The sequence below is a fragment of the Drosophila persimilis genome, unplaced genomic scaffold (assembly GCF_003286085.1).
Source record: "Drosophila persimilis strain 14011-0111.01,24,50 unplaced genomic scaffold, DperRS2 tig00000002-arrow-pilon, whole genome shotgun sequence".
NCBI lineage: Eukaryota > Metazoa > Arthropoda > Insecta > Diptera > Drosophilidae > Drosophila > Drosophila persimilis.
Window position 1 is genome coordinate 6,833,304 of NW_020825289.1, and position 26,044 is coordinate 6,859,347.

A 26,044-nucleotide genomic window follows, 5' to 3' on the forward strand; every position below is an offset into this window, starting at 1 on the left:
TTAATATAAATAAATAAACTATTTGTTCTACTATCTACTATCTAAATATATGGACGCGTATATCCTTAAACCTAACGGGAACGATAGCTATCTAGAAGCCCGCGTAGCCACTCCCTCAAAGTCCTTGTTGTCGATAGCCAGATGGAAGGATGACGATGGCTTCTTAGCTTCGGATCTTGCAAGGCGTGCGCTTCTGTCATGCTGCGATACGAGTCTGTTTGGCTGGAATAGGACTCGGTGTGTCTCGAATACGACTGGAATACGCCGGTTAGCCCTGGAGAGGACTCTATCTGGCGGGAGAATATCGGATACGACTCGGTAGGGTACATAAGTTCTGTGAAGGAAGATATATTTTAAAATATAGCCACAATTCTATACTGATTTACTTACGCGTCTCGAAACTCATTTCCAGTGGACGTCAACCAACGATTCCGCCGTCGATCACTGGTCCCTGCTGCAGCGGACGGGACACCACATTGTCGACTCATCAGCCAGTGGCTGCCAGAGTCCAGCTAGGAGCACATCCCATAGACATCCCAAAAGGATGAGGACCAAAGACCACAGCCTCGCGCGACAAAACTCAAATACAGCCGTCGGACAGCCGTCGTCGAGCCCACACTCGTTCACTCGAACCAAAAGGCCAGAAGAGTGAAGTCGCTGGTAAACGATGGGGCATATCGGTGTCCACGGGCACGCAATAGGTATTCCTCGCCACCGGAGGGTGCGGCCTGTTAAAATTCAAGGATTTTTTAAAATTAAAGTTTAATATATTATATTATTATTATTTAAATAAAGTAATAAAATAAATAATTATTTACCTGGCGTGGTAAGAGGAGGGGATCGCGGCATATCAGTTGGCGGCCAGAGAAGGTCTTGGCCAATAGAGCTGGAGATATTGATCCGGCACCACTCAAACGGGTAAGGCCGCCGGAGAGATTTAAAGTGGGAAAATCGCCAGAGAGGTGCAGGACACCAAGAAATATTCCACGGAATATCAAAATCGAGGAATATGGTTTACAATCCTTGACGGAGAACGATTAACCCATTGAAAGGGGATATTTTAATATTCCGCCGAAAATAATGAAAAATTAATAACTTTAGCGCAGTTCAGGTGAAAGATATCGTGTTTTTTTAAGTTCAGATGAAAGATACATATCTTGGATCTACAAGGGCTTCTTAATCATACGAGACGCTATATTGTTGTTGAGGCACCAAAATTAAGGCAAACACAATCAAAGCAATCGCGTAGTAGGAAAAAAATGTTCATTATTTGCATACAATTACATATGTGGGCAGGTCTGATAGATCTATCTAGCTAGTAATATTTGACGGAATATCAAAATCGAGGAATATGTATATAACATTAATTCGTCAGTATATTTACGGTTGTTTAATCCTTGTTTTAGCTAAAATACTATAAAACCAAGGACTAAAAACTAGCCAATCTTGAAGAAAATTTATTCATCAACGGCCTAAAATTATGTGGGCAGAACTAAGGGTTTTAGTTAGCCAGAATTATTCAACGGAATATACAAATTAAACAATATGAACGACTATCCTCTTTCGTTTTTTTTTTGTTACCTATTTCGCTAAAACCTTTTTCTGTTTGACCTATTTCGCTAAAACCTTTTTTCAGAGAAAATTGAAATTAGAAAATTGATTCACTAATCGGATAAAATTATGTGGGCAGGACTGAGGGTTCTATTAAGTTAGTTATATTGCACGGAATATCAAAAAAGGGGAATATGTATATTAGAGCTTGAGGTCGTCAGTATATTTATGGTATATTTTTAAAATTAAACCGTATATTTTGGTATATGTCTGAGGGTCGATAAAACTGATTTCAACTGCATATTCCACGTACTTGAACGAATTTTTGCGGCTAATTATTGTGAAATATCTGCATGTCAACTGCCAAGGCCCAGGAATATGACTGCACTGCCAAGTGTACATGTCGCCAACATGGAAACAGCATTACAGCCGCACTCACAAAGCGCGGAATCGACAATCAAAATCTGGGAGCGTTCATCTTCAAGACCTGCGGAAATTTCGCCAACATCATAGACGACCTGGTAAGGGGAGCCCTAAGTGATCGCCAATGTGTGCACTGACACTATTAAATTTCCCCAGGGCCGTTCAGCTGTGCACATGTCAGCTTCGGTGGCGCGATATAAGATTCTGGAGTGGCTTTTGAACCACGGAGCGTACATTAACGGACTCGATTACGAGTCTGGCAGTAGTCCCTTGCACAGGGCCTTGTACTATGGCTCCATAGACTGTGCTGTGCTTCTGCTGCGCTATGGGGCAAGTCTGGAACTGCTAGACGAAGACACACGGTGCCCGCTGCAAGCCATCTGCCGCAAGTGCGACGAAGATTTCACCACAGAGTCGCAGTGAGTCCATTCAGAGCTACATACAAGCAGTCCTAAACTAACCAATTCTGTCGCCGTGCAGGAACGATGTTCTCGTCTGGGGCTCCAATAAGAACTATAACCTCGGCATTGGCAACGAGCAGAACACCAATGCTCCTCAGGCAGTGGATTTCTTTCGTAAGTCCAACATCTGGATAGAGCAAGTAGCATTGGGAGCCTATCACAGTCTCTTTTGCGACAAGAAGGGTCATCTCTATGCCGTCGGCCATGGCAAGGGTGGACGTCTGGGCATTGGTGTGGAGAACAGCTTGCCGGCGCCGAAGCGTGTGAAGGTCTCTTCGAAGCTGAACGACGATTCCATCATGTGCATAAGTGTCTCCCGACAACACTCTCTGCTGCTCACGCGTCGTTCGCTGGTGTTTGCCTGCGGCATCAACACCGACCATCAGCTGGGAGTGCGTGATGCGCCCGAGAATCTGACGCAGTTCAGGGAGGTTGTCGCATTGCGTGACAAGGGGGCCAGCGACCTGCTGCGTGTGATCGCCTGCGACCAGCACTCTATTGCCTACAGCACCAAGTGTGTATACGTCTGGGGTGCCAATCAGGGTCAATTTGGTATAAGTCGCACCACAGACACTATTATGGCGCCCACATTGGTCAGTCTTTATATATATTTAGACGAGTATAGAACGTAAATATACAAAACCTTGGTAATATTTCAGATAAAACTACCTGCGCGCACTTCAATCCGCTTTGTGGAAGCCAACAATGCAGCCACGGTAATTTACACAGAGGAGAAGATGATTACGTTATTTTATGGTGACAAGACTAGATACATTAAGACTCCTAAGTAAGTTTTACCTATTATTTATTCCCATATTATTATTAATGTACATGTTCTTTTCTTCAGCTACGAAGATCTCAAAAGCATTGCGGTGATAGGCGGTCATTTAAAGAGCTCCACGAAAGGATCTGCAGCAGCCCTAAAGCTATTGATGCTCACTGAGACGAATGTGGTGTTCCTGTGGTACGAGAATACACAGCAATTTTACAGGTGAGTTATTCCGGATCCCTAATAACGTTTAACCACACAACAATTATCCTTGCAGGTGTAATTTTTCGCCAATACGCCTGCCTGAGATTAAAAAGATCCTGTACAAGTGCAATCAAGTCCTAATACTGTCTTTGGACGGCTGCGTCTATCGTGGCAAGTGCAATCAGATAGCCCTGCCAGCTGGCATGCTGGAAGAGAAATCCAAACCCAATATGGATATATGGCACAACAACGATCAGAATCGCACGGAGATTTCGAGAGATCATGTGATCCGCATCGAGCTGCAGCGTGTTCCCAATATTGATCGTGCTACCGATATCTTTTGCGACGAGAGCTTCTCCTCGTTCGCCGTGCTGCAAGAGTCGCATATGAAGTACTTCCGCAAGCCCCCACTGCCACGCAGGGAGCACAATTTCAAGAAGCTCTACCATGACACCTGCGAATCGGATGCCGTGCACGATGTCGTCTTCCATGTGGATGGGGAGCGCTTTGCGGCCCACAAGTTTATCCTGTATAGTCGCGCACCAGGCCTCAGGGAGCTCACTCGCATCTACTTGGACAAGGATGTCTATCTAAATTTTGAAAATCTCACGGGGAAGATGTTTGAGCTGATCCTAAAGTATATCTACACCAGTTACTGGCCAACAGAGGATGGTAGTCGAAATTTATTCTGCTTGGGAAAGAGTTTTTAAATGCTGTGTTCCTTCTTTTAGATATCGACTGCATCCAGGAAAGTCTTGGACCCGCCAACCCTCGGGAGCGAAGTCAAGCCTGCGAAATGTTTATCCCTCACTTGGAGATGTTTCAATTGGTCGATCTAGCCAGATACTTGCAGAGCTACGTACGAGATAATCAATTTCCCATACCTAGTACCCGGCAGCGTTTCAATCGGCTGCATCGCTCAGACTATCCAGAGCTCTACGATGTGCGAATCGTGTGCGAGGATTCGAAGGTTCTGGAGGCCCATAAATGCATGCTGGTGTCACGCTTGGAGTACTTTGAAATGATGTTCACGCACTCGTGGGCCGAGCGCACCACAGTCAACATGGAGGGTGTGCCCGCTGAGTACATGGAGCCAGTCCTGGACTATCTATACAGCTTGGATACAGAGGCATTCTGCAAGCAGAACTATACGGAAACCTTTCTCTACAACATGGTCACGTTCTGCGATCAGTACTTCATTGAATCGCTGCAGAACGTTTGCGAATCGCTTATTCTAGACAAGATCAGCATACGGAAGTGCGGCGAGATGTTGGACTTTGCCGCGATGTACAACTGCAAGCTGCTGCACAAGGGATGCATGGATTTCATCTGCCACAACCTGGCCAGAGTTCTCTGCTACCGCAGCATCGAACAGTGCGATGAGGCGACTCTCAAATGCCTCAACGACCATTACCGTAAGATGTTCTCCAATGTCTTCGACTACCGCCAGATCACGCCCTTCTCGGAGGCCATAGAAGATGAGCTGTTGCTTAGTTTTGTCGTTGACTGCGATATTGACCTGGACTATCGAATGGACCCGGTTTGTGTGCCGTAAGCACCTGTTACTTTCCCTAATTATCTCTTTTCTTTTTCAGGAAACAAAGCTAAAGGCGGCAGCCAAGCATAAGCAGAAGGACTTGCGGAGGCAAGACGCCCGTCACTACTACGAACAGCAGGCCATATCCAGCATGATGCGATCGCTGAGCGTAAGTGAGTCTGCCTCTGGCCCCGAGGCGACTACCGGACCGCAGGAAAGCACTCGAAGCGAGGGCAAGAACTGGTCTCGTGTGGTGGACAAAAAGGAACAGAAACGAAAGCTAGCCGACACTGCCCTGAAAGTGAACAACACACTTAAGCTGGAAGAGCCACCGAGGCCAGAGCTAGAGGTCATTGAAAGAGCTATAATGAAGGAGCAAACGCCACCGCCAACCTCCCCTGCAGAAGAGACCAGTACGCCGCTGAGTAAGAGCTACAATCTGGATCTCAGCTCCCTGACACCCCAATCTCAGAAACTGTCGCAGAAGCAGCGGAAACGGCTGTCCTCCGAATCGAAGAGCTGGCGTTCGCCTCTGGTGGAGCAAGAACCCACCACTCCTGTGGCTGTGCCGAATGCCTGGGGCTTGCCACCCGCCACTCCGTCGAGTAGTTCCTTTAGCGACTCGCCAGCAACAGGCAGCATTTCGGACCCCACCTCTTTTGCCAATATGATGCGGGGCCAAGCGGCTGCCGCAACAACGCCTACGGAAAAGGGACAAAGTTTCTCGAGGATCCTCGCCGATGAGCGACGACAGCGGGAGTCCTTCGAAAGGATGCGGAACAAGTCACTGGCCCACACTCAGATCGAAGAGACAGCCATTGCCGAGTTGCGTGAATTTTACAACGTGGACAATACCGATGACGAGACAATAACCATTGAACGCAAGTCCAGACCCACAGACATCAACTTCAGTACTTGGTTGAAGCACTGAATGTGGTATATCACATATCACCCCTAAGGCTTCCGTATAGTCGGATATTTAGAGATCAGAATTAGTCGCCCAAAGAAAAGGAATGTTTTCTAATGTGGGATTTCTGGTGCCTCTACAACAACGGGGAGCTGCCGCATTTTAATTTGTATTTTATGAGAGTGTCCGTATTGTAATTTTAATTGTAACTGCTCTTGAAGATTGGTAAGAATGTGCCGTCAATCAAATGTAGAACTCGGAGCCACCTGGAAAGGGGCGCATAATGTACTGGCTGGAACTTGGATGCAATCAGAGGACGACACATCGAGTAACAAACTTTATTGTATGAGTATATAGATATACATACCTATATGTATGTGGATACAGATATTTACAAGCTGTGGGGGACACATTCAACAGATGAGACAACAACAACATATGACGAATAAATAGCCATCTAAGCTTCGCTAACCGAACCGTACCCGAAAATAAAACACGTTGCTTATGCAAATGAGATAGCAATGGAGGGACAGATTAATGGACACAATGGACAGAGAAAACCACAGAGACGGATATGGAGAGAGATAGAGGTGGGATGGCTTCTTCAGAAGCACTCCTTACGAAATGAGAACCCGTACTGATCGCACTTGTAGCGCAGCGTCTTGGCCAGCTGCGGGGGACCGCAGTAGAAGACAGTCACCTTGCCCTTTTGCTGTGCCTGCAGCTGCTTGAATACCTTGTCCCAGTTGGGGCGTCCTGCATTTGTGCGTGTCTTCAAACCCGTGATAAGATCCCGCTTGCCCTGATATAGAAAATAGGTGCATTTTAATGGATTGAATAGAAACTGATATGCTTTACGGATATTACCTTCTCGTGGAGCAGATCCAGGGCTAGCTGAAGACCCACCGCTTTCATGTCGGTCCTCTGCAGGGCACTTGTGATGTACATATGCATATCGAGGAAACTATGAAACGCAAACCTATCAGCAAATCTCTAGGAAAGAAAAATATTTCTGGGCCTACCGTTCCATGGCGCCGCCTAGCTCCGCCTGCTCAATCTCCAGCTGGGAGAGAAGATTCACAAACCACTCGAAGGATCGCTGATCGCGGTTGATCCAGAAGAAGTCCACCTTCCGCAGATTCATCACAGACTTGGGGATCTCACTAGCCCACTCAAACTGGCAGCGTGGACAGCTGTGCCGCGCCTTCCAGTAGCGGTGCATGATGGACTGCAAAATGGAGGCGAAGGGCGTGACACCGATCCCGGTGCCGATGAGCACCGCATGCTGGGCCCCAAAGATGTGGCTCGAGGGAGCACCGTACGGGCCGTCAATGAAGATCTAAGAGCGTATGGGAACACGGGGCGAAACAGAGAAGTTGGCAAATGAGATCGGGTTAGTCCCCAGGCCGAGTGGCTGAGTATGTGTGTATGTTGGTGTGACCCAAACCTCCATGACGCCCGCATCTAGTGTGACCTTGCTACCGCTGTTAGTTGTGGAGCTACCGCCTCCACCTCCACCTCCGCCGCCCCGGTTGGTTAGGGATGTGGACAAAGTGCGTAGGAATGTGGGACGCCGCAGAATGGACTTTCTGCTGCTCGTCCACGTTTGGTTGCTGTCCTTTTTGGTGGAGTGGATGATTGTTAGATTCAGGTGGCAGATCTGTTAGTTCTACGGTTCGCTACGGCAACATACCTCGAGTGGCTTGCACACGACATCCGCTGTCAGGCTGAGCCTGGTCATATGAAGCCTGTCGCTGGACTCCGCCTTGGCAAGCTGCCCCTGCTCCGCCCTGCTGGCCGGACTACCGCTGTTCTCCGGCGCAATCGTCAGCTGGGACTGCGACTCGTGCTCCTCCATGCTGGGCGTCTTGAAGGCGATGATGGTGGGCTTGTTGCGCATGTACCGGAAGCTCTGGGCCAGCGACTTGTTCTGCGGACTGAGATACGCCAGGCCAACGCTGTTGTTGCGGGCACGGCGTACCCGCTTGTCATCGAAAGTACGCTCCGACTCCGAACGGCCCAGGGCACGAAGACTTCGAAGGGAAAGATGGGGTTACTGATTATTCTGGCTGGATCTGGCGGGAGCGGATGTACTTACGCCTTGAGCCGGCTGCGCTTCTTGATCTTTACGCTGATGTCCGGCAGGGAAATGCTCTTTTCCAGCGGCCGCTGCTTGAAACCTCCTGGATCCTCGCGCTCACCGTCGCCGATGAAGGATCCGTTAACCACGCCCGGCGGACTGGGCTTACCCTTCGGCTCACCTGGCTCTTTCCTGGAGAAGGTTCGCTGCAGGGTTTTCTTGATGCTCCGGATACGATTCACGCCCGTGGTTGGTGCGGGATCCGGTGCTTGGGGACTGACGGCCACGAGCTTGCGATGCTGACGAGGAGGTCGCACTGGCGGCCTTGCCTGTCCCACCATGTTTCGGGCCAGGAAATCTGTTTGCGGAGTAGACGTGGTGGTGGCCATGTCTCCGTTCAGCGCGGGATTGCGTGCCTCGTTGAGGAGCATGAAGCTGGGCGTGGGAATGGCGTGCATGTGCTGGCCCACTTCGCTCTTGTGCAGCTTCTGCTGCTCGGCCTCGAAGTAGCGGTAGAGGCGGTTGGTCCACTCGCCCACAGTACGGATGTGCAGCCACATGTAGTCCTCCTGCTCGGGCGCGGAGCTGATGGTGAACGGGTGCCACTCGTAGTTGGCGATGGCGGGAATGTTCACGAACACATAGTCGCCGGGGCGGAAGTTGAAGTTGAACGGCCGCTTGATGACCAGATGGATTACTTTGGAAGGCAGTAGCAGGCCGGAGCTGATATAGGTTTTGCCGTGCTCGCCCCGCATCCACACGTAGCGCAGCACCCGCTCCACGATGTAGACGAGACCCGGCAGCAGGAACCACTTCCAGAAGTTGGGCCCGTGGAACAGGGTGAGTATCCAAAAGGGGACGTACAGCAGGTGCGTCCAGTAGAAGACCTCGAAGCTGCCCTTGCGCCGCACGAACGGCTGCGAGCACACGAACATCACCACGAGGATGGCCAGCAGGGCGACGCCCGTGGGATTGGCGCAGCCCGGAATCAGTCCAAACAGGCCCGGCCGATCCGTCAGTAGCCACTCCCCGATCGTGTAGTGCCCGGCGTTGATGTTGGGGTCGTTGATCACGATGATGGAGAAGTTGAACAGATGCATGATCGTGTGCACCAGGCTGAGAACCGATATTGTGATCCCCGTCAGTTTGTGCAGGTAGACATGGTGGTCCAGCGGCAGATACGAAGACAATCCCCGTCCCCTGAGATACGTGAGGGAGTGCCGCAGCATCAGCACCAGGACCCATGCACAGTTGAAGTTTAGGCATTGTCCTACAAGGAGTTTGAAGATGGGACGCTGAAGGTTGTAAGAATCGGAGGTTACAAGGGCCTACGACTACTCACCGCAGGCTCTGGCTATGATGACGAAGCCATTGCTGGCCCGGTACTGGATGGCACGTGAGATGAACAGGCAGAGATTTACGGCTATGTAGAAGAAGAGGTACGTGACAAAAACCTGGTTGTTCTTCATGTAGGCCAGCGTCAGCTGGTGAGGTATCGTGTTCCACAGCCTGCCAGTGCCCGCCGGACGATCCTCGGCCACGGGCACCAGCCAGCGATCGATCCTATAAGATGGGAATCATTCAATTTAGAGTCTCTTTTTCTTTTCTAGAGCTTACGTTATACTGAGGTTCTCCAGGAGACCACCGTGTTTGTTCAGCTGATTTTTGAGCGCCTCGTAAGTGATCTCGCCGCTGTTGTGGGGATCCGCATCCTCGAACATGGCGCTGGTGAGGTCTTCGATCTGATCTTCGGAGAACTCCATGCCATTCTCCTTGATGCAGTGACGTATCACATCGTGCAGCTCCTTGTGCTGAATGAGGCCATCGCCTGCGATGGATGGATATGGATTAACAGTGGATCTTCATCGGATCCCTACCATCGCTCAACTTACCATCTATGTCGTAGACCTTGAACAAGAAGCGTATCTTATCATCGGCCGACTGTCCCGAGAACTGATGTATGGCATCAATGAACTCCTGCAGCGAAATGGAGCCGGAGTTGTCCTTGTCAAAGATTTGAAAGACACGCTCCGTGAAGAAGGGCTATCCACACACGAGAAAGAGAGTTTAACCTCAAGGTAATTATGGAATATACCACTCAAAACCCACATTTTTGGAGGTGACAATCTTCTGGAACTCCTCGCGCCGAATCTCCTGCTCGTTGCCGACGGTGTTGCGGAACAGCTGCTCCAGGCGGGCTAGAGAGCTCTTGTCGAAGCCGGTCCGCGGCCGGGAGTTGGTCAGATGCGAAATAAACTCCATTACCTGATTGGTGGAAATGAGATTGGTCCCATCCATGTCTATCAGGCGATACAACTTGTCCAGTATCTAGGATTAGTGGTGGATTAGTGAATGTCGATGGATGTACACCTGCTGTCGGGGCTACTACTTACTCCGCGCGTATGCCAGATGTCGCGGAAGTTCTTGAAGCTCACTCTGCTGTTCTCCCCGCAGATCACATAGGCCACCGATTCGATCTGCTCGGCAAAGTCCATCTGACGGTCGTCGCTGTAACCAGAGTCCAGAGAGAGCGATCTCAGTATTACCATTAACGATACCCAATACCATGGCCCCCATCTCCCGATGGCCTGCTCCAGATCTCCTCTCCCGCTGTTGGGCTGCTCGCGCTATATTTGTATTTGAATGACTTCATTACGACAGGCAGCCAATGACAGTTTCTGGCGCAGTCTCAGTCTGGGTCTTGGTCTTGGTCTTAGTCCCAGCTCCATTCCCAGTCGCAGTCGCAGCTTTAGCTCTAGTCTTAGTCTCAGTCTCAGTCTCAGTGCCAGCTTTAGCTGTTGCTGTTGCTGTCGAGGCATGCGGACTATGTTAGCTGTTGTATATGTTAACATACAACACAGATAGCATCGCCATTGGCGATGCCATCGCACGGCAGACTACGTCTTTGGCCTGGCCGGCACTGAACTGGGGCCTCCACTACTGCTTTGGAGAAGTGTAGCGCTGGCATTTCAATTCGTGGCAAGAGGCATTTGCGGTGGCTTCTGGTTGGCGCAGCTGGAATGCCTGGAGCACGCCAGAAAGGTGCGTGTGTGTGGAGTCGAGTGGAGTGGACAGCCTGCATGGCTTACCATTTTTTACTCCTCGCCTTTTTGCTGGCAAGCGAGCTAATTGTTTTGGCACCGTCACAGCACCGATCCGCGGAAGGAGGCGGAGACAGAAAACAGGGCACAGGGAGATCTAACTGCGAGTAAAGCTAAAAACAAAAAAAAAACAAAACTTACGTTAAACGCCCCTTGATATGCTCGATCCAGCGGTCTTGTAGAAGATAACCATGCCGTTCGAGATCGAAGAGCTGGAAGAGCTTTTGCTGGAATTCCTGTAAGCAGATCCGAGAAACAAGTTGTAAAATAATGAATTTATGTGTCCAGTTTGCCAGTGAGTGCCCCCATCCCCATCCCTATCCCCATCCGCATCTCCATCCCCATGTGGATCTCCAGTTCGAGCCAAGTGTTAATTAATTTATGATCGTATTGTATTGTTTAAAGAAGCATTTGTTTATGGCCCGCACGTGAAGATTTATACGCGTTCCAGTGTTTACACTGGCATCGGATTGAGATCGAGAGAGAAAGATACTGCCATTTCCACTTGTATAGCATCGTAATGAGCATAATCCCAACTGTTCTCGGTTCATACGATCCCACGGCGCACTCAACTATGCGGCAGTGATGGTGATGAATGTTTTGCATAAATTATCCGCTTATTAATATTTTAATGACATTCGATCGCACGATCATGAGCGCCCAGCATTGTCTGCACATCGAAGATGGGATCGCCTAGAGCAGCCGGTTTGCATTTGGTCACCGATGATCGCCCCTCGAAGAGGAGTCCCAAAGATGATGATGAAAAATGTGCATATTTAACGGATGAGCACTGGGGGATCGCACCGCGGCGATGACTGGTTGGACAGCTTTCGGGGAGCCCATAAAACGAAATACAGACGAAACGAAACACAAAGCACGAAAGTAAACACAACACACAAAAAATGTAAGCCCATCGAGAGAGACACAAATCAAAAAACGAGTTTTCGATTCTGGCATCAGGTAAAGGACCACAACACGACGCGATGACCACAAATATGTGGCACAAGGTCAGACCCAGCAGAGAGCTGCAACTGCACAAGTACCCTGGTCCCATTGTCGCATCCAATTCCCATTCCCAGTGCTCCCATTTGCATGGCATCTCTCCCCGGTTGACGTAATTAAACCCGTTGATATACAACAATTAAGGCTGGTACATGGTGCAGCGGAAGGAGGGACAGACAGTCCCCAGGGATACGACGACTTACCTCGTCCAGAAAGAGCTTGCGGAAGGCTTCACGTGTGTGCCTTCCCTCGCCCTCGTCAAAGAGCGCACTGCACTCCGATATCAAGAGCCAGCGCTGCTTCTCCCGACGTGCCTCCAACTCCATGGAGCTGCAGTTTTTATCTAAATTGAGGTTGTATCGTTCCATGTACAAATTTGATTGCAACCGAGTCGTATTCTGATGTCGATTCTGAATCGGACTCCAGCTCTGATGCTGATGCTGATGCTGAATCTGATTCGAGTTCGTATTCGCCAGCGTCGCTTCCTGTTTGCCGACGCTGCTGCTGCCATCGTTGGCTATCAGAATGCTGGGAGAGGTGGCGAGCACTAAACCAACTGGGGCCGTCGCCGACGGTGGCGGCACAGCTCCATCCGTTGAGTCCAGGTCGAGTACGGCGGCGCTTGTGGTGCTATCGCCATCTGAATCCGCACTAGCGTGGACTTCCTCTACAGGATGATCGCGAGAACCGCCGTGTAATCTCTCCAGGTACTGGGCCGCCTGGTGCAGCACGTGACTGACTCCACTCGCCTGCAGCGGGACTGGCTGATGCGCCGGGGACTGCGACTCGAACTTTGGCACCGCTTCTGCTGCTGCCGCTGCCGCTGTCGTGGTGGGCAGCTCGTCAGAGAAGGAGACCTTCTTAGGGGAACGCGAGGGGGTGACGGGTATTTCCAGAGACCTGCTCGAGGACACCGAGCCCCTATGGTTCTCCGCTTGACTCTTGGAGTCGTTGTCGTTATCCATTCTAAAGGTTTATCACTGAATACACCACAGTTCGTTCACTTTTACCACATTCTAGATCCTGTCGATCAATACCAATCACTGAATCACGTTAATCTCGATTATCCTCGCGCTTCGGGGTCCGCAGTGATCGAAGTCTAACGGTTCGGTTCGATACGATTCGGTTCGGCACGACGGAGAGCCAATAAGCACTTTAATAATAAGTCCAATCGGACGCAGGGGCGAGCAGCAACTGAAAGCGAAAGCCCCAACGGCGCACGAATGAGGTGAGACGAGGGCCTCGGCCGTGTCGGGGCTGGGAATCGGATTGACTCGGGTTCTGGGGGCTGCTGCCTGGCTGCCTGGCTGCCGCTTGGCTCGGCTGAATGATCGCTTTTGAAAACGCGTTTCGGCTTACAACGTGCCGAATATCGGTTTAATATTTCAAATAATATTTCTGCCAGCGAGAGACCCAGAACCAGAACCAGCGAGCGATCGAGCGAGTTTTTTGGTTTAAGTTTTAGAATGGATTGGATGGATATGCTCGTATCGTACGTCTCGTACGCCATACAATGTATGGGGTATGAATCTGTATCTGTATCTTGAATCTGAATATCGAGTCGTAAAATGGCTGCCTATCGCTGAGCGGAGCTGTTGCTGTTGCTGCCACTGCCGCTGCTGCTGCTCCAATTGCCTTGTCCGTATCTGTGCGTCATTTGGTTGATATTCTAATTTGGTTTTTGCGCGACTCCCATACGAATCATTCGCCGCTTGTGTACTTATTCGATAAGGGGCGGGATGGGATGCCGATGCCCCTGCTCATACCCATGCCAGGCAGGTGCAAATAATTCTGTTGTAGTCACAGACGCTTCTTCCAGCGAATCGACGTCTTCAGTTTTTCATTATTAATTTCAATGCCCGTGTTGTGTAATAATCAAGCTTGTTTCCCCGCGAGTATGTGCCTGGAGCGGTGGAACGTGTCTATTTCCGAATTCCCGACCTGAATGCACACATCACATCAAATTACGGGCACTACCTGCGGGCTCTTTGTTACGGACTGCAATCGGCAAGGGCCAGAGTAATGGGTCAATGGTAATGGGCCAGACCAGGGCAGGAAGTGGGTACGCGAGCCACTCAACGTAGCACACTTCGGACCAATCAATCCAATCCCATCCCATCCAATCCAATCCAATCCGAACTCGAAGCCAAATCCACGGCTAAGCGTTAAACAGCTCTAAGCGGTCAATTCTCATCAAGGTTAGGCCAACACTTCCACCGACAGACACTTTCAATAATGTATTGTTTATCGAGTCATTGAACTCCACTCCCCCGTCCGTCCCTACAATCACCCATCACTCCATCCCGCCCGTAACGAGGCGATACTCTCGATTGCAGCGCCTTGAACGATTGATTGGTGAAGTGTGGTGTGGTGTGGTGTGATGGAGAACAGTGCGGTGCGGTGCGGTAAAGAGGAGGTGAAGCTGTGAAGTCTAGTTCGGCAAAGGGCAATTCTTTATGGAGCATAATTTTGACTCGTGTCTTGTCTCTACGTAACGTTTCGCATGCGATCTGATCTGCTGATTAATGTTCGAGCGCGGCCTTTGGCTTTGTTAACAGGTTACTGCCCGCGATTCATATCGTTTCCGTCTCCGTCTCCACCTCCGCTTCCTCCACTTCCTCCACATCTTCTCTAATCCCTCAGTGCACTCTCGCAGTGTATGTCTCTCGCATCCGCATGGCTCACCTGCGTGAGCAATTTTTATGGCCATTGTTAATTGCTGAAATTGGCATTCCCTGGCACAGCGGGCGACACTCTCCGCCGAGCCGATCAGTGGTGGCGGTGGCCAGCAGCAAGTCACATTGCCATGGCTCCCCCGGGGGCGGTCCAGGAATTGGTGTTTCATTGTGATGGCGCTGCAATTGACACCGCTGCGGCCAATTAAGAGTCCAACTTGGTATCAGAGTTGGAGTTGGAGTTGGAGTCGGAGTCGGAGTCCTCGACCGCCGGGTGGTCTGCAATCGTAACATATCCCCCATACCCCATGCTCCATCTGCGACGGCTGGCATGCAGATTGATTTGCTCGGCAAACGTTCGCTGCTTGTTGGCAATTTTCCAAATGGCCGGCGACGAGAGGCAGTGTCATCAATTTAAATTAAGTTCCAGCTTTTTATCGCCACTCGGCGAGACCAGACCACTCCGGGCCCCGGAGTGGCCCCCTTCTCCAGGCCCCTATCTACTCGTAGTCTCCTGCCCCGTCATCATTATCCAAAACATGTCATTAGGCGACCGCGAGCAGCGACCATCGAGAGGAGTACAGAATCCTGTTCTTGCAACTGCGTTGCTCTCTCTTTCTCTATCTCTCTCTGTCTCTGTCTCTGTTTCTGCCTGTGCTATCAACTGGAATTCCAGCAGCTCCGTGGCAGCGGCAGCGGCAGGGACAGCGGCAGCGGCAGCGACAGCGGCTGAGCGTTGCGTGCAGCGGAAATTGGCCAAAGAGACGGGGACGACCAATGCGACATCTACGCCGACGTCGACATCGATGTCGATGGCTTGGAGTCAGACTCTGCGCAGACGCAGACGCGTATACACCGTCGTCGCCTAATAAAGCAGCCGCGATCGCAACGCTAATTAAAATAATTGAAATTTCTCACGGGAAACGCGCAATCGCGACACTTGCAGGGCATCCTTTAGCTCAAAGACCATCATCCATTTCATTCTGATTCTGATTCTGATTCCGATTCTGATTCTCATCCTCCTCCTCCAGTGCTGGAGCCATATCCGTTGCAAGTGCGGCTAATTGCAAATTGCAACATGGACATGTCCAACAATCGAATTGACAGCTGCTTTAACCTTGGCACATTTGATGGACATTAACATGGATCATCGTTCGATGTTCGTTCTGTCCGCTTGCCTGCAGATGAGAACTCTCCATTCCGATTCCCATTCTCATTCCCATCTCCGCATAAATGCATAAATTTCATTAGCCGAAGACAGTTGTTGTTGGTAGTAGTTATTCTCTCTAGTGTTTGGCACTTAAATTAAATGTCAGCTTAGTTGGTTGGCTATTCCCAGCTTTGGCTCCCAGCTCTTGTTGTTGCAGTAGTACGAGTACTTAAAGAGTGCGACAGGAAATGGTAACCAAAAAAGAAGAAAAAAAACAGAACTGCACGATAAATAAACAGAAAATATTGTTGCAAGAGATCGTGGATCGTTGCATGCGCACTCTGATCGAGATCTCAGCGACAGATAGCGGACCCAAGTTACGATCATACATATGCATATAGACTCTGTCCGGCTTCGAGTCCAGATCCCCCTACCCCTTCCCCACCCTATCCCCTACGCAGGCCACGGGCTCCGCCTGGGCCGTAAAGTTGTCGAAAATGATTTGCAGATCAAGATTTGTGCGCACAATTTATGTGATAACCCACTAAGAGCAACCAAAATGGTAATACTCGCACTACAAAAAGGAAAAAAACACTCTTGAAAGAAATGCAATTGCTATGCGAGATCAGCCTGTCCTCTCCACCCAGTCCTCTGTTCCACCCAGTCCTCTGTTCCCCCCTCTATTCCCCACAGTTCCGGCCGGGTCCAATTAGTGCCTGGACTCGGACTCCGGCTCAGCATTTCAAATGCATGGACAATTGTTAGTGCCTCCATGTAGCGCTAATAATGACGCCTTTAAATGTGCAATAACAATTTTTGAGACGCGCAAAAAGTGCACTCTTTCTATATATACATATATACTATATTCGTACATCTATAGATATGCCTATAGCTATATCTGTCTGCCTGATGTGTCTCTGTGTGAATGAGTGAGTGCGTTTAAGTACCGCCCATAGGCTGGCAAACCAGCTACTGATGTCTGCTGCCTGCTCGCTGCTCCACCTCCAGCTTTTTCTCGCACTCCTGCTGATCTGCAAAAAGCTGCTCATGAGCTACGTGAGTTTTTTACTGATCGCCAACAGCCAGGCAACAAGGCAGAAGATTGACTTTGATCTATGGAGCAGGCGGAGCAGGCAGATATCGCTTAACCAGACTGAAAAGCCATCCCATGGTTGCAGATTAAATGTTTAATCTATATTACGTATACGCACAGATACACCACCAAAATTGAATGGCTTGGGGGGAAACACTGCAAAAGGTTAAGTAAATAAATAGTTCGATAATTGAAACAGTGAGAGAAGGGGCTATGGAACTGCTGAAAGAAATCCACTTAATTTATGCGAGAACGGTCGTGCTGAAAGATTTCTCCCACTCAAATACAATTCATATACCAACCTTATCTGGTGTGGGATCAATTCTTCAGGAAGTGTTAACTCCTCTTTTAGCTGGTATTGGAATAGATAGTTCCACTATTTATCTTAAAGGTCCCCTTATTTCATGCCCGCTTTTTCTTTCCCCCAACTTCCACGCAGTTTATCCTTGAGTTTAACCAAAGACAAATCCAAATCTCTTGGTCGCAATCATTAATCAATATAATGCACTCGGCGTGGCTGATTAAAATTGGGCGCATGTCGCTCTACTCAGGCCAAATTAAGCCCTTGGGAGTGGCCTTAGCCGCAGCCTCCCAATTGAAATGCCAGATCATGTTTGGGGACTGGGACTGGGACAGAGCTGCAACAGGGGCTGGGACTGGGGTTGGGGCTGCGGTTGAGGCTGAGGCCTCGAGACCGCCTGGGCGACAGCTGAACAAAGTGTGTGTCAGTTGCAGTCAAGTGGAGCCATAAAGCTCCAAGAGATCGACGGTGGCGATGGCGATGCCTGTGTCAGCTACTGCGATCAGTCACGGGGCAACGGCAATTGGACTTGGTTGTGGATGTGGATATGTGGATATGGACGGGTGGGCGGATTTATGGCCTGCCCAGCGTCAGTTTAATGAGTTGCCTGCATCCATAATACCGGCCCAAAAGGAGTTAAGGGGCAGCCACAGCAACCACAAGCAAATAAAAAAACCCCCATACGTACATATATTCGTAAAAAAAGAAAAAAAAGTCAATGGATTAGATTAGACGGCGCAGCTGTCGTGACAGGTTGAGCTGCGTTTGGGAAACGGGCACGAAATCGAAGCGGGCGAATGAGAATTTATGGCCAATGCCAAGCGAGCTGCAGCGAAGCTCAATCTCAGCCAGAGTCAGAGCCTGGGACTGGGATTGGGACTGTGACTGTGGCTGGGATCTGGTGCGTGCATGGGACGCAATATTTTATAATGACTTCATTACAACAACTGCAACAGGAGAGCCACAGTCGGAGGCAGAGGCAGAGCCAGAGTCGGGACCAAGAGCCTGGGGCCACAAAAATTGTAATAAAAACTTGGCTTTATTTTGACTTTTTTCCGGCCAAATTTGGCCACTTTGATTCGTCGCATAATTGGCAATTATCGTCGGAGCCCAGAGCCACGTCCAGGTCCCAAGAGTGAAGTCGTGGGCGATACCGCCAAGAGGGATATCTCTCTTTCTCTCTCTTGTTATCTCTCTTAGCCAGTGTGATGAAGCACGCAAAACCTGCGGGTTGTCTTTGTCGGCCGAAGGATTTATGCGGCTAATGTGCGTCCGTTTCATTGTTTATTGAGCTCTGCCCACAGGGGCATGGGCATGGGCATGGGGCATGGTCAGGTGCAGTGCCAGTCAATGGGAGAGCTGTGGAGCCATTTATTAATTGCATTTCCATTCACTTTGCCTCCAGTCTCCAGTCGCGATCTTAGGCCTTAGGCCCCACAAGTGAATGTGGCACACACTCACACTGTGGCATTCGAGAAAAACTCCTGCACGCACATTTGCATTTTATAGCTGAAATTAGCGTCTAATTGGAGTTTACACGCTGCATATTTTATTCGCAAATAAATTGTGCTGCTGTGGTGGTGGGGCTGCACTTTTCGATTTGGGGGTTTGGCTGCGGTTTTTGCGGTTTTTCATTTGCCATTTGCTGAATTTGTCAGTGTTTCGCGCTCTCTCGATTCAAATAAAACCGAAAATCGAATACCGCAGTTCGAAAAAACAGGCAACAAGTGCCCCAATCCATTCACCACACACACGCGCGGCACGCACACCGGCCTGCTGTCCCGCTCGCTCGCTTTGCCTATGCGTGGCACTATAATTGCAAATTACAAATACATTCAAATGCCGATCAAGTGCGACACACACCTTCGCACAGCCAGCGACACACAGACACAGGGACACACGCACAGGTGGCTGACAAGCGGCTGCTCGGACTGCAGGTAGGCGTGTTTATTAGTCGGCCTTAAAACGCACACATTTCCAAAATGGCGACCATATCACTGGCATAGCAATAACAACTACTGTAATATCCAATTCGATAAGCCGAAAAAAGAAAATAAAAACTAAAACTTAAAGGTGACACGAGTTGCTGGCTTTGCTTTACAGGTGCTGTAGATCGGTGAGATTGATATTGCAACACTGTATGGGAAATTGGGAGAATAAATATCCCCGTGAAAGGGATATTCCCCTCCTCATGAAGGGATATTTGAAGCTTCAGTCCTGGAATGCAGCTCGGAATTACAGTTGCACTTTTTCTTGCGTTCCGTTTTCTACATTTCGTCTCGCTTCCTCGACAGACATCGGATACGGCGCATGTCGTCAGGCTGGGACCTGGGGCACTTCTCCTGTTACCGCTGCCGGCTCCTGCCGCTTGTTGAACATGTGCTTGGAAGCTGCAGCTGCTATCTATCGGCCGGCCGCGGTTTAGTCTTACTCCCAAGTGACAGGCGCTGGCTACCAGCGGGCAGCGTGAAATTCGATATGCCATTTGGATGTGGATGTGGATCTGGATGTTCTGCGCTGGGACTGCGCTGCAAGTGCGCTGCAAGTGCGCTGCACCACGATTCGCTTCCCACTTTTGGCCTGGCATTTTCCAATTAACTTCGCATTAGCCACCGCCCAAAGTTCTGTGGTGGGGACTTTCATATTTCGCCTCTGCCGCTTGTCACTTGCGGCCATGTAACGTCATCCTCAACATGACAGACGCGGGCTAATCCACACCTACCCGCTGTGGCCCAAGTGGCCAGCCGTCTTCCGTTTGCTGGCAAAATTATTAACGCCATTAACGGCAATAGAAATATTTGTGTTGGCTAGCCCAATCCCCAATCCCCCTGCTGCTCACGGCCAAACGGGTTGCAGTTGCAGCTCCGGGCCACAGGGGAAAGGAAAAAGATTACAAGTCATGGCTACAAGCGCCTGCGACTGTGGCCCACAAATGTGACTAATGGCATTTTTGAATGCAGATGCGGACGCAAATGGGATGGAGAGAGAGAGACAGCGAGAGAGTGTCATGGATGGAGCTGAAGCTGGAGCTTAGGCCGCGACTCCTCTGCAGTTCTTTAAGTTTATAGGCAACAATTTTTAACGCCTTGCCAGGCAGGCAGTCAGATCAGCAGATCGCGGATTCCATCCGCATGCCCATGTGCGTGTGCTTTTCTGCAGCGTCATTAATTTTGCCATGAATTGACAAAAACATCATAAACTACTTGTTGAACAGAAAATCCACTTCGGGCGACAGCATCCCAGCCCACGCGCCAATCCGGGGCTGCGCCGAGACGGGAGACGGGTGGCGTTGCAGATGCCGTTGCCGCCCGGCAGGCTCATGTTCAGCTTTGTGCTGCGCCTGTGCGTCTGTGGGGAGCGGCTGGCAGCCTCATAAATATGGCAAAGACTTCCTTCCCCTTCCTATCCCAGCCAATGACCTGCAACTGGAGGGCTTGAAGGCAAATTAATGGGCCCAAAGAATGCAATTTCAGATCAGATCAGTGGAAGAAGCATCCTACTCCTGCTCCCTCATCCCCCATCCCTGATTTGCACTGTTTGGAAGCAATGGCAGTGAAGTGGAAAATCCACCAAATCACACGACTGACTGCTCTCTCTCTCTGTTGACCCACGGGACGTATGCGCAATGTTAATCCACCTAATGATCGCAAAGATCGCAGAGTGAAAAACGAACAAACATTCTGCAATTTCAGGCAACAAACATTTACAAACAGGCGACAGCAATTGGATGTTTAATGAATTGCAATACTCAATCGAGTAGATCCCTTGCCGCAGCCCCTCTCTCCCTCCCTCCTGTTCCCGGAAAACAAGTAGCCGGGCAAAAAGGTAAATCGAAGCCGAGATTAATAGCGATAAGGCTATTGATTAGCATTTTAGCCACCGCCATTAGACGGAGGAGCGAAGCAACAAAATTGTAGAAGACCCACTCTAGATGTTATCAAGGTGATTGCAAGGTGAGGAGCAGTAGGGAGCAGGGTTAGTAAGGTGTTGCAAGCATGCGATGCAAAGATAATTCAAGCGGATGCCACAGACCAGACCAGACCCAAACCAAACCAGAACCGAGTCTCTAGCTGATCGAAAATTAAGCGCACGCCGGCAATTTGCATAAAAGCAGTTTAATGTTTAAATGTTTTATTGAATCGAGGCTCGATTACAAGCAGATCGAGAAGCGATGCGGATAGCGGGTAGGGGATATGCGGTCGATGCAGATGCGGATGCAGATGGAGCGGGAGCGGGAGAAAGGAGAAAAGAAGTCGAGCCTAATTTGCAATGCAAATCCCGTCGTTGGGATGCGGCTGACTAAACTATTTGATCCAAGTCCCCCGCTCGTACCATCCTCCGTCTCGGGCTGGAGCCGGAACCGAAGTCTATTTGTAAGGAGCCAAAGTAAACTGGTTTTTTAATTATGAAAAAAATCGATAACTTATCAGCCGAAGAAGCAGCAGCGGTAACATCAGCAAGAGGAGGTGGACAGGCTGGCAGGGCAGGAACGTGCGTGTCCAAAAGTGGGAAACGTTGCAGCTGCATCGCCGATGATGATCCCGACTGAATGCTGCTGATGCTGGCTGATCAGTTGTCAATCAAAGGCGACGCTGATGCTTCACACTCGACAATCGACAAGGCCCAATGGATGTCTATGTGGATCGGGCTGTGGATTTGGCTGGCTGGAGAGAGAGGGAGAGATGGGGAGACCAAAGACACTGGACTATCATCATTAGTCGCTGCCAGAGACATACAGACACGTTTGATACCAGCCGACGTGCCAGACAACAACGCATCGACGACGACGGCGACTGGCCAGGCTCTAATTGCAGAATGGCAGCTGCGATCTGGAAATGGCAGCCCGGCTACTTTATCCAACTCCAAAGCGACTGCAACTGTCAGCGGCACTCAATGGCCAGAGCCAATGTAAAGTGACGCCTGATCTTGAACTGGTTCTGTTCTCGACGCGGTGGTCCACGGCCATCACGGCTCTAGACATTCGCATATGCAAGTGACTCCCGTTCACGTTCCCGTTCCTGTCCCAATCCCGACCTGGCCTTTCCAATTCTCCAGTCGGTCCGTTTTGCGGGCCCTGCTGTGCCCAAATTGCGTATCGATTGATCGTGAATGATATGATATTTTCGGGGTCCAAAGGGGTCTACCACATGCCGTGTCATTACTCGTTCGGTGTCTCTGTCCAATTGGCGCAGGAAATCATAAATTAAATTCGATTGTTTGACAAGGCTCGTGAAATGTTTCCATTTTGAGCGGCCCGCAGCAGCACCAGCAGCAGGCAGCAGCGTTCCGCCGCTGTCCGTTCACCTAGGATCGGATAACATGAGCTCTACAATTAGTACTACATGCAACTGCAACTGCAACTGCATCTCCATCTCCTCCACAGACGCATAGACCAGAGTTCTTCACGATGCCCCCAAAACGGGCATAAGACACCATCCACATTCGTGTAATGTTGGGCAATGCTTCCCCCAAAATTGGCGTGCAGCGGAAAAATGAGACAACGTGTTCTGCCACAGAAACAGGGGCTCCAGCCACAGTTCCAGCTCCAACTCCAGCTCCATGCAACACGCACATAATTCATAAAACTTGCCAGATCCATTCCTGCAGCTGGCGGGGATCTGCAGCATCTGTACGAGTATCGCGGTCGGTGTCTGTATCGCTGGGAGATTCATATGCACGCACCTAGGCGGCTTCGCCTGAATTGCCTGCTTCTCCTGTTCTCAGTTCTCTGCATATGCCATCAACACCAGTCGCCAAATGGCGTTCGTGTGTGGCAAGTGACACACGAGGCGATGCAGCACAGCTGGAAGCGTCGTCGTCCACTCCACTCCAGCTCCAGCTCTGCCAGTCTATGCAGTGGTGTGCCAACAATGCCTACAAATGGTGGCTATCTATCAGCGTGCAGCACACAGTGGAGATGGCACCGTGTCACGTGTGTAGGAGAGCCAAGATCTGGAAATATACTCGTACATTCGAACAAAAGTAAATACCCCTGTCTCTGGCTATTATTTCTCTCAGGAGAAGAGCAGGGTGTGGGCACAGCAGACTCTTGATGACGATGTTAGGTTTATTGCTTGTCGTTTAGATTATTTTAGTTCGGTTTCGATTTCGTATTAGTATAGCTATACACTAGACACGTCCTTCGCTTCGATTCACACTGACTTTAAAACTTACTTTAATCACTAATAGCAGAATGGGGTTCTTATTGCTAAGTAGATTATTAGATCCACACGGGCCGCTGCTATGAGCGGATGCTACCCAGCAGCGGCGTGCTCTCGGCAGCCTTTGAGGTAATCACGTTATGGCGGGAGCTCGTTGAAGCCGGCGGGGGCGGGTGTGCACCACCTGGACCTGGTGGCCGCTGCCAATGGCTTGGCCCTGGCTGCTCGTCCTCCATCTCGACGATGCGCGACTGGCGCGCCTTGCGCTTTTGCTGGCTCAGCTCGTGCAGGTAGAGGGCGCTGAGGCACATGTCGGCCACGCCCACACTCATGGGATTCTTGGAGAGCCGCGGATCCACACCGTAGAGGCTGTATAGGAGCGTGTCTGCGGGTCCTTCGAGGCGGCCCTCAGCCCTGCTAAGCCGCAGGCGGCGCATGCTGTCCAGGGGTCCCACGCTGGCGGTCAGATTCTGCTGCAGCATCTGGCGGAAGTCGCTGCCGGCGACGGGAAAGCCTCCGGGGCGAAGGGACTGGGAGAGCTCCATCTGGGTGGGACTCAGCTGGGCGGCCAGAACCGAGTTGGCAATTGAGCAGTACTCCTCGCCAATGGTGCCGAATGAGATCAGGCTGTGGGTGAGCGGATTGTCCTGCAAGGCCGAGGTCTTGGCCTGTACCAGCTCCTCTATGGCGTGCTCCCGGATGCCCTTGATAAACAACGAAGCCTCCTTGGGCATCTGCCATTCAGGATTGTTGAGCGTGAAGCGAACCAGCGACATTTCCGTCTTTCCACCGACCAGACTCGTCTGCTGCGGTTTGGCGAACTCCTCCAGGTCGCTGTTCAGCTGCCAGTCTGGATTGCCGTGCTTGCGCACATCCATCTGGGCGAACGAGCAGACGTTGCCCACTCCACGCACCGAGACCGTAAAGGTTCTGAAGAACTTGACAATCTCCATGGCCTTGGGCCTGAACACGAAGATCAGGACGAATGGAGTCACGAACGGACTGAAGATCTCGCTGAGCAGGTAGCCCGCCTTGAACTGAAAGAAGTTGCTAAACTCATTGCGGACAAGTGCCGTGTGGGCATGCTGCTTCCACTCTGTAGGCAGGTAGTGGACGTGGGCGAGAATGGCAGTCATCAGCTGTTCGGGACACCATATCATGTTCTCATCGGGAATCATCGTTCGGGCGACGACGCCCACCACAGTGAGAACGGCTATGATGGTGAGGACGTGCTCCACTTGGAAGACGTGCTCCTCGTATATGCCAAAGGCCAGGATCAGCAGAAGAAGACCTCCGCTCACGAACAGCAGATTGCGGGCTATCACAGCGGCCAGCGGGGAGGAGAAGGAACTGAGGTAGCGGTCGGCATACTCGTAGGCGCGGTTCAGTCTCGCATCGAGCTCGTGATCCAGCTCGTTGAAGTGACGCAGATAGAGGCGTCCATAGTTGGACCAGGTGCGTAGGCCCAAGGCACTCGGCTCCTTCCGCAGGATATTTGCGTAGGAGAAACTGAAGTAGATGAGCTGCCAGATAAAGATCACAGGGGACAGGAGGAGATTGACCAGGGCCACACCCAGTATCAGCTTGGACAAGCGCTGGGCCAGCTCCGTTTGGTTACTTCTCACCGCGAACTCGTCCCTCAGCTGCCAATTGTTCTGGAAGGGCGATCCGGGACCGCGAAACAGAATAAAGTCGATGTTGAAGAGCATCCCCCGGCTGAGGGAGCATATCTCGCCCAGAAACGGCAGGTGGAAGCGCACGGGCAACAGCTGCTTGTTCATCAGGGCCACCAGATAGTTCTTGAACCGCAGCACGCGATGGTAGATATCCAGCTCCGTGAGGGACTCCTTGTCAATGCACATGTGCTGCTCGGCTTGAACCTTGCGAATGCGCTGCTGCACCTCGTGCCAGGTGATGTTGTCCAGGTCCGTGTCCTCGATGCCAAGGGCCGTGTTGTAGAACTTCTTGATATCCGCGTATTGCGTGATGTGATAGATCATCTTGAGCACCCGAAAGCCTAAGTAGATGGCAGCTATGAATATGACAAGGTAGGTGAACCAACTGAATTTGGCCACGCACTCCCCGGTGGTCATGCCCACATCGCTGAGTGTGGTTTTGGTGGGGTTGCTCCCCGGGGGCAGCGTGTCCCCGAAGAGCACGTCGTGCTTGATGCAGTACGTCACGAAGGTGAGCAGCCATACCACAAAGCCAAACTCCAGCACCTGGAACACCTCGTCTAGGACAATCACCTGAAAGCCGTGCTTCTGCTGGTAGTTGTACATGCGGGAGAAGAACGAGTCGAGGTCCTCGATGTGGTTCCATCGCGCCCTGCCCGTCTCTGGCACCATGTGTATCATGATGCCACTGTTGCGTGGAGTATCTTCGTTCTCTGGCTCATGGTCGTTGTGGGGGTCTAAATGCGCAGCAGCTGTAAATGATTTTGCGTCGTCCGCTTTTGTTGTTGCTTCGTCATGTTGCTCGGGCTCTCGAAACGGATTCGCCTCGGCCAAGGAGCTGTAGTTGATATTTGGGCTTGACATCATGCACCAAGCCCAAGGTCAATTGGCTAACTTATTTATATCACTTTGGTTGTCTATATATAGCTAAAATTGGAAAACTCTTTCCTCTT

The 26,044-nt window shown here is 50.7% G+C and overlaps 3 protein-coding genes across 4 annotated transcripts; 1 reads left to right on the top strand and 2 right to left on the bottom strand.

Moving 5' to 3' along the window:
• Positions 1-1,881: 1,881 nt before the first annotated feature.
• LOC6590100 (inhibitor of Bruton tyrosine kinase) lies at positions 1,882-6,363 on the top strand. The gene is made up of 8 exons (XM_002015949.2): positions 1,882-2,072; positions 2,131-2,393; positions 2,455-3,028; positions 3,095-3,222; positions 3,283-3,426; positions 3,482-4,080; positions 4,140-4,948; positions 5,004-6,363. The coding sequence occupies exons 1-8, from the start codon at positions 1,905-1,907 to the stop codon at positions 5,874-5,876; spliced, it is 3,558 nt and encodes a 1,185-aa protein (XP_002015985.1). The 5' UTR covers positions 1,882-1,904; the 3' UTR covers positions 5,877-6,363.
• LOC6590101 (NADPH oxidase 5) lies at positions 6,177-13,198 on the bottom strand. 2 transcript variants are annotated; one of them, XM_002015950.2, is made up of 13 exons: positions 12,239-13,198; positions 11,175-11,269; positions 10,326-10,440; positions 10,042-10,260; positions 9,825-9,975; positions 9,550-9,760; positions 9,275-9,495; positions 7,951-9,202; positions 7,546-7,885; positions 7,300-7,470; positions 6,875-7,191; positions 6,720-6,816; positions 6,177-6,654 (listed from the first exon to the last, which is right to left on the bottom strand). In XM_002015950.2, the coding sequence occupies exons 1-13, from the start codon at positions 12,998-13,000 to the stop codon at positions 6,457-6,459; spliced, it is 4,149 nt and encodes a 1,382-aa protein (XP_002015986.2). In that variant the 5' UTR covers positions 13,001-13,198; the 3' UTR covers positions 6,177-6,456. The 2 variants fall into 2 exon arrangements, with proteins under 2 accessions (XP_002015986.2, XP_026841101.1); XM_026985300.1 differs by lacking the exon at positions 7,300-7,470.
• Positions 13,199-23,300: 10,102 nt separating this feature from the next.
• On the bottom strand, positions 23,301-26,023 carry LOC6590704 (autophagy-related protein 9A). The gene has a single exon (XM_026986201.1). The coding sequence runs from the start codon at positions 25,956-25,958 to the stop codon at positions 23,496-23,498; it is 2,463 nt and encodes an 820-aa protein (XP_026842002.1). The 5' UTR covers positions 25,959-26,023; the 3' UTR covers positions 23,301-23,495.
• Positions 26,024-26,044: the final 21 nt, after the last annotated feature.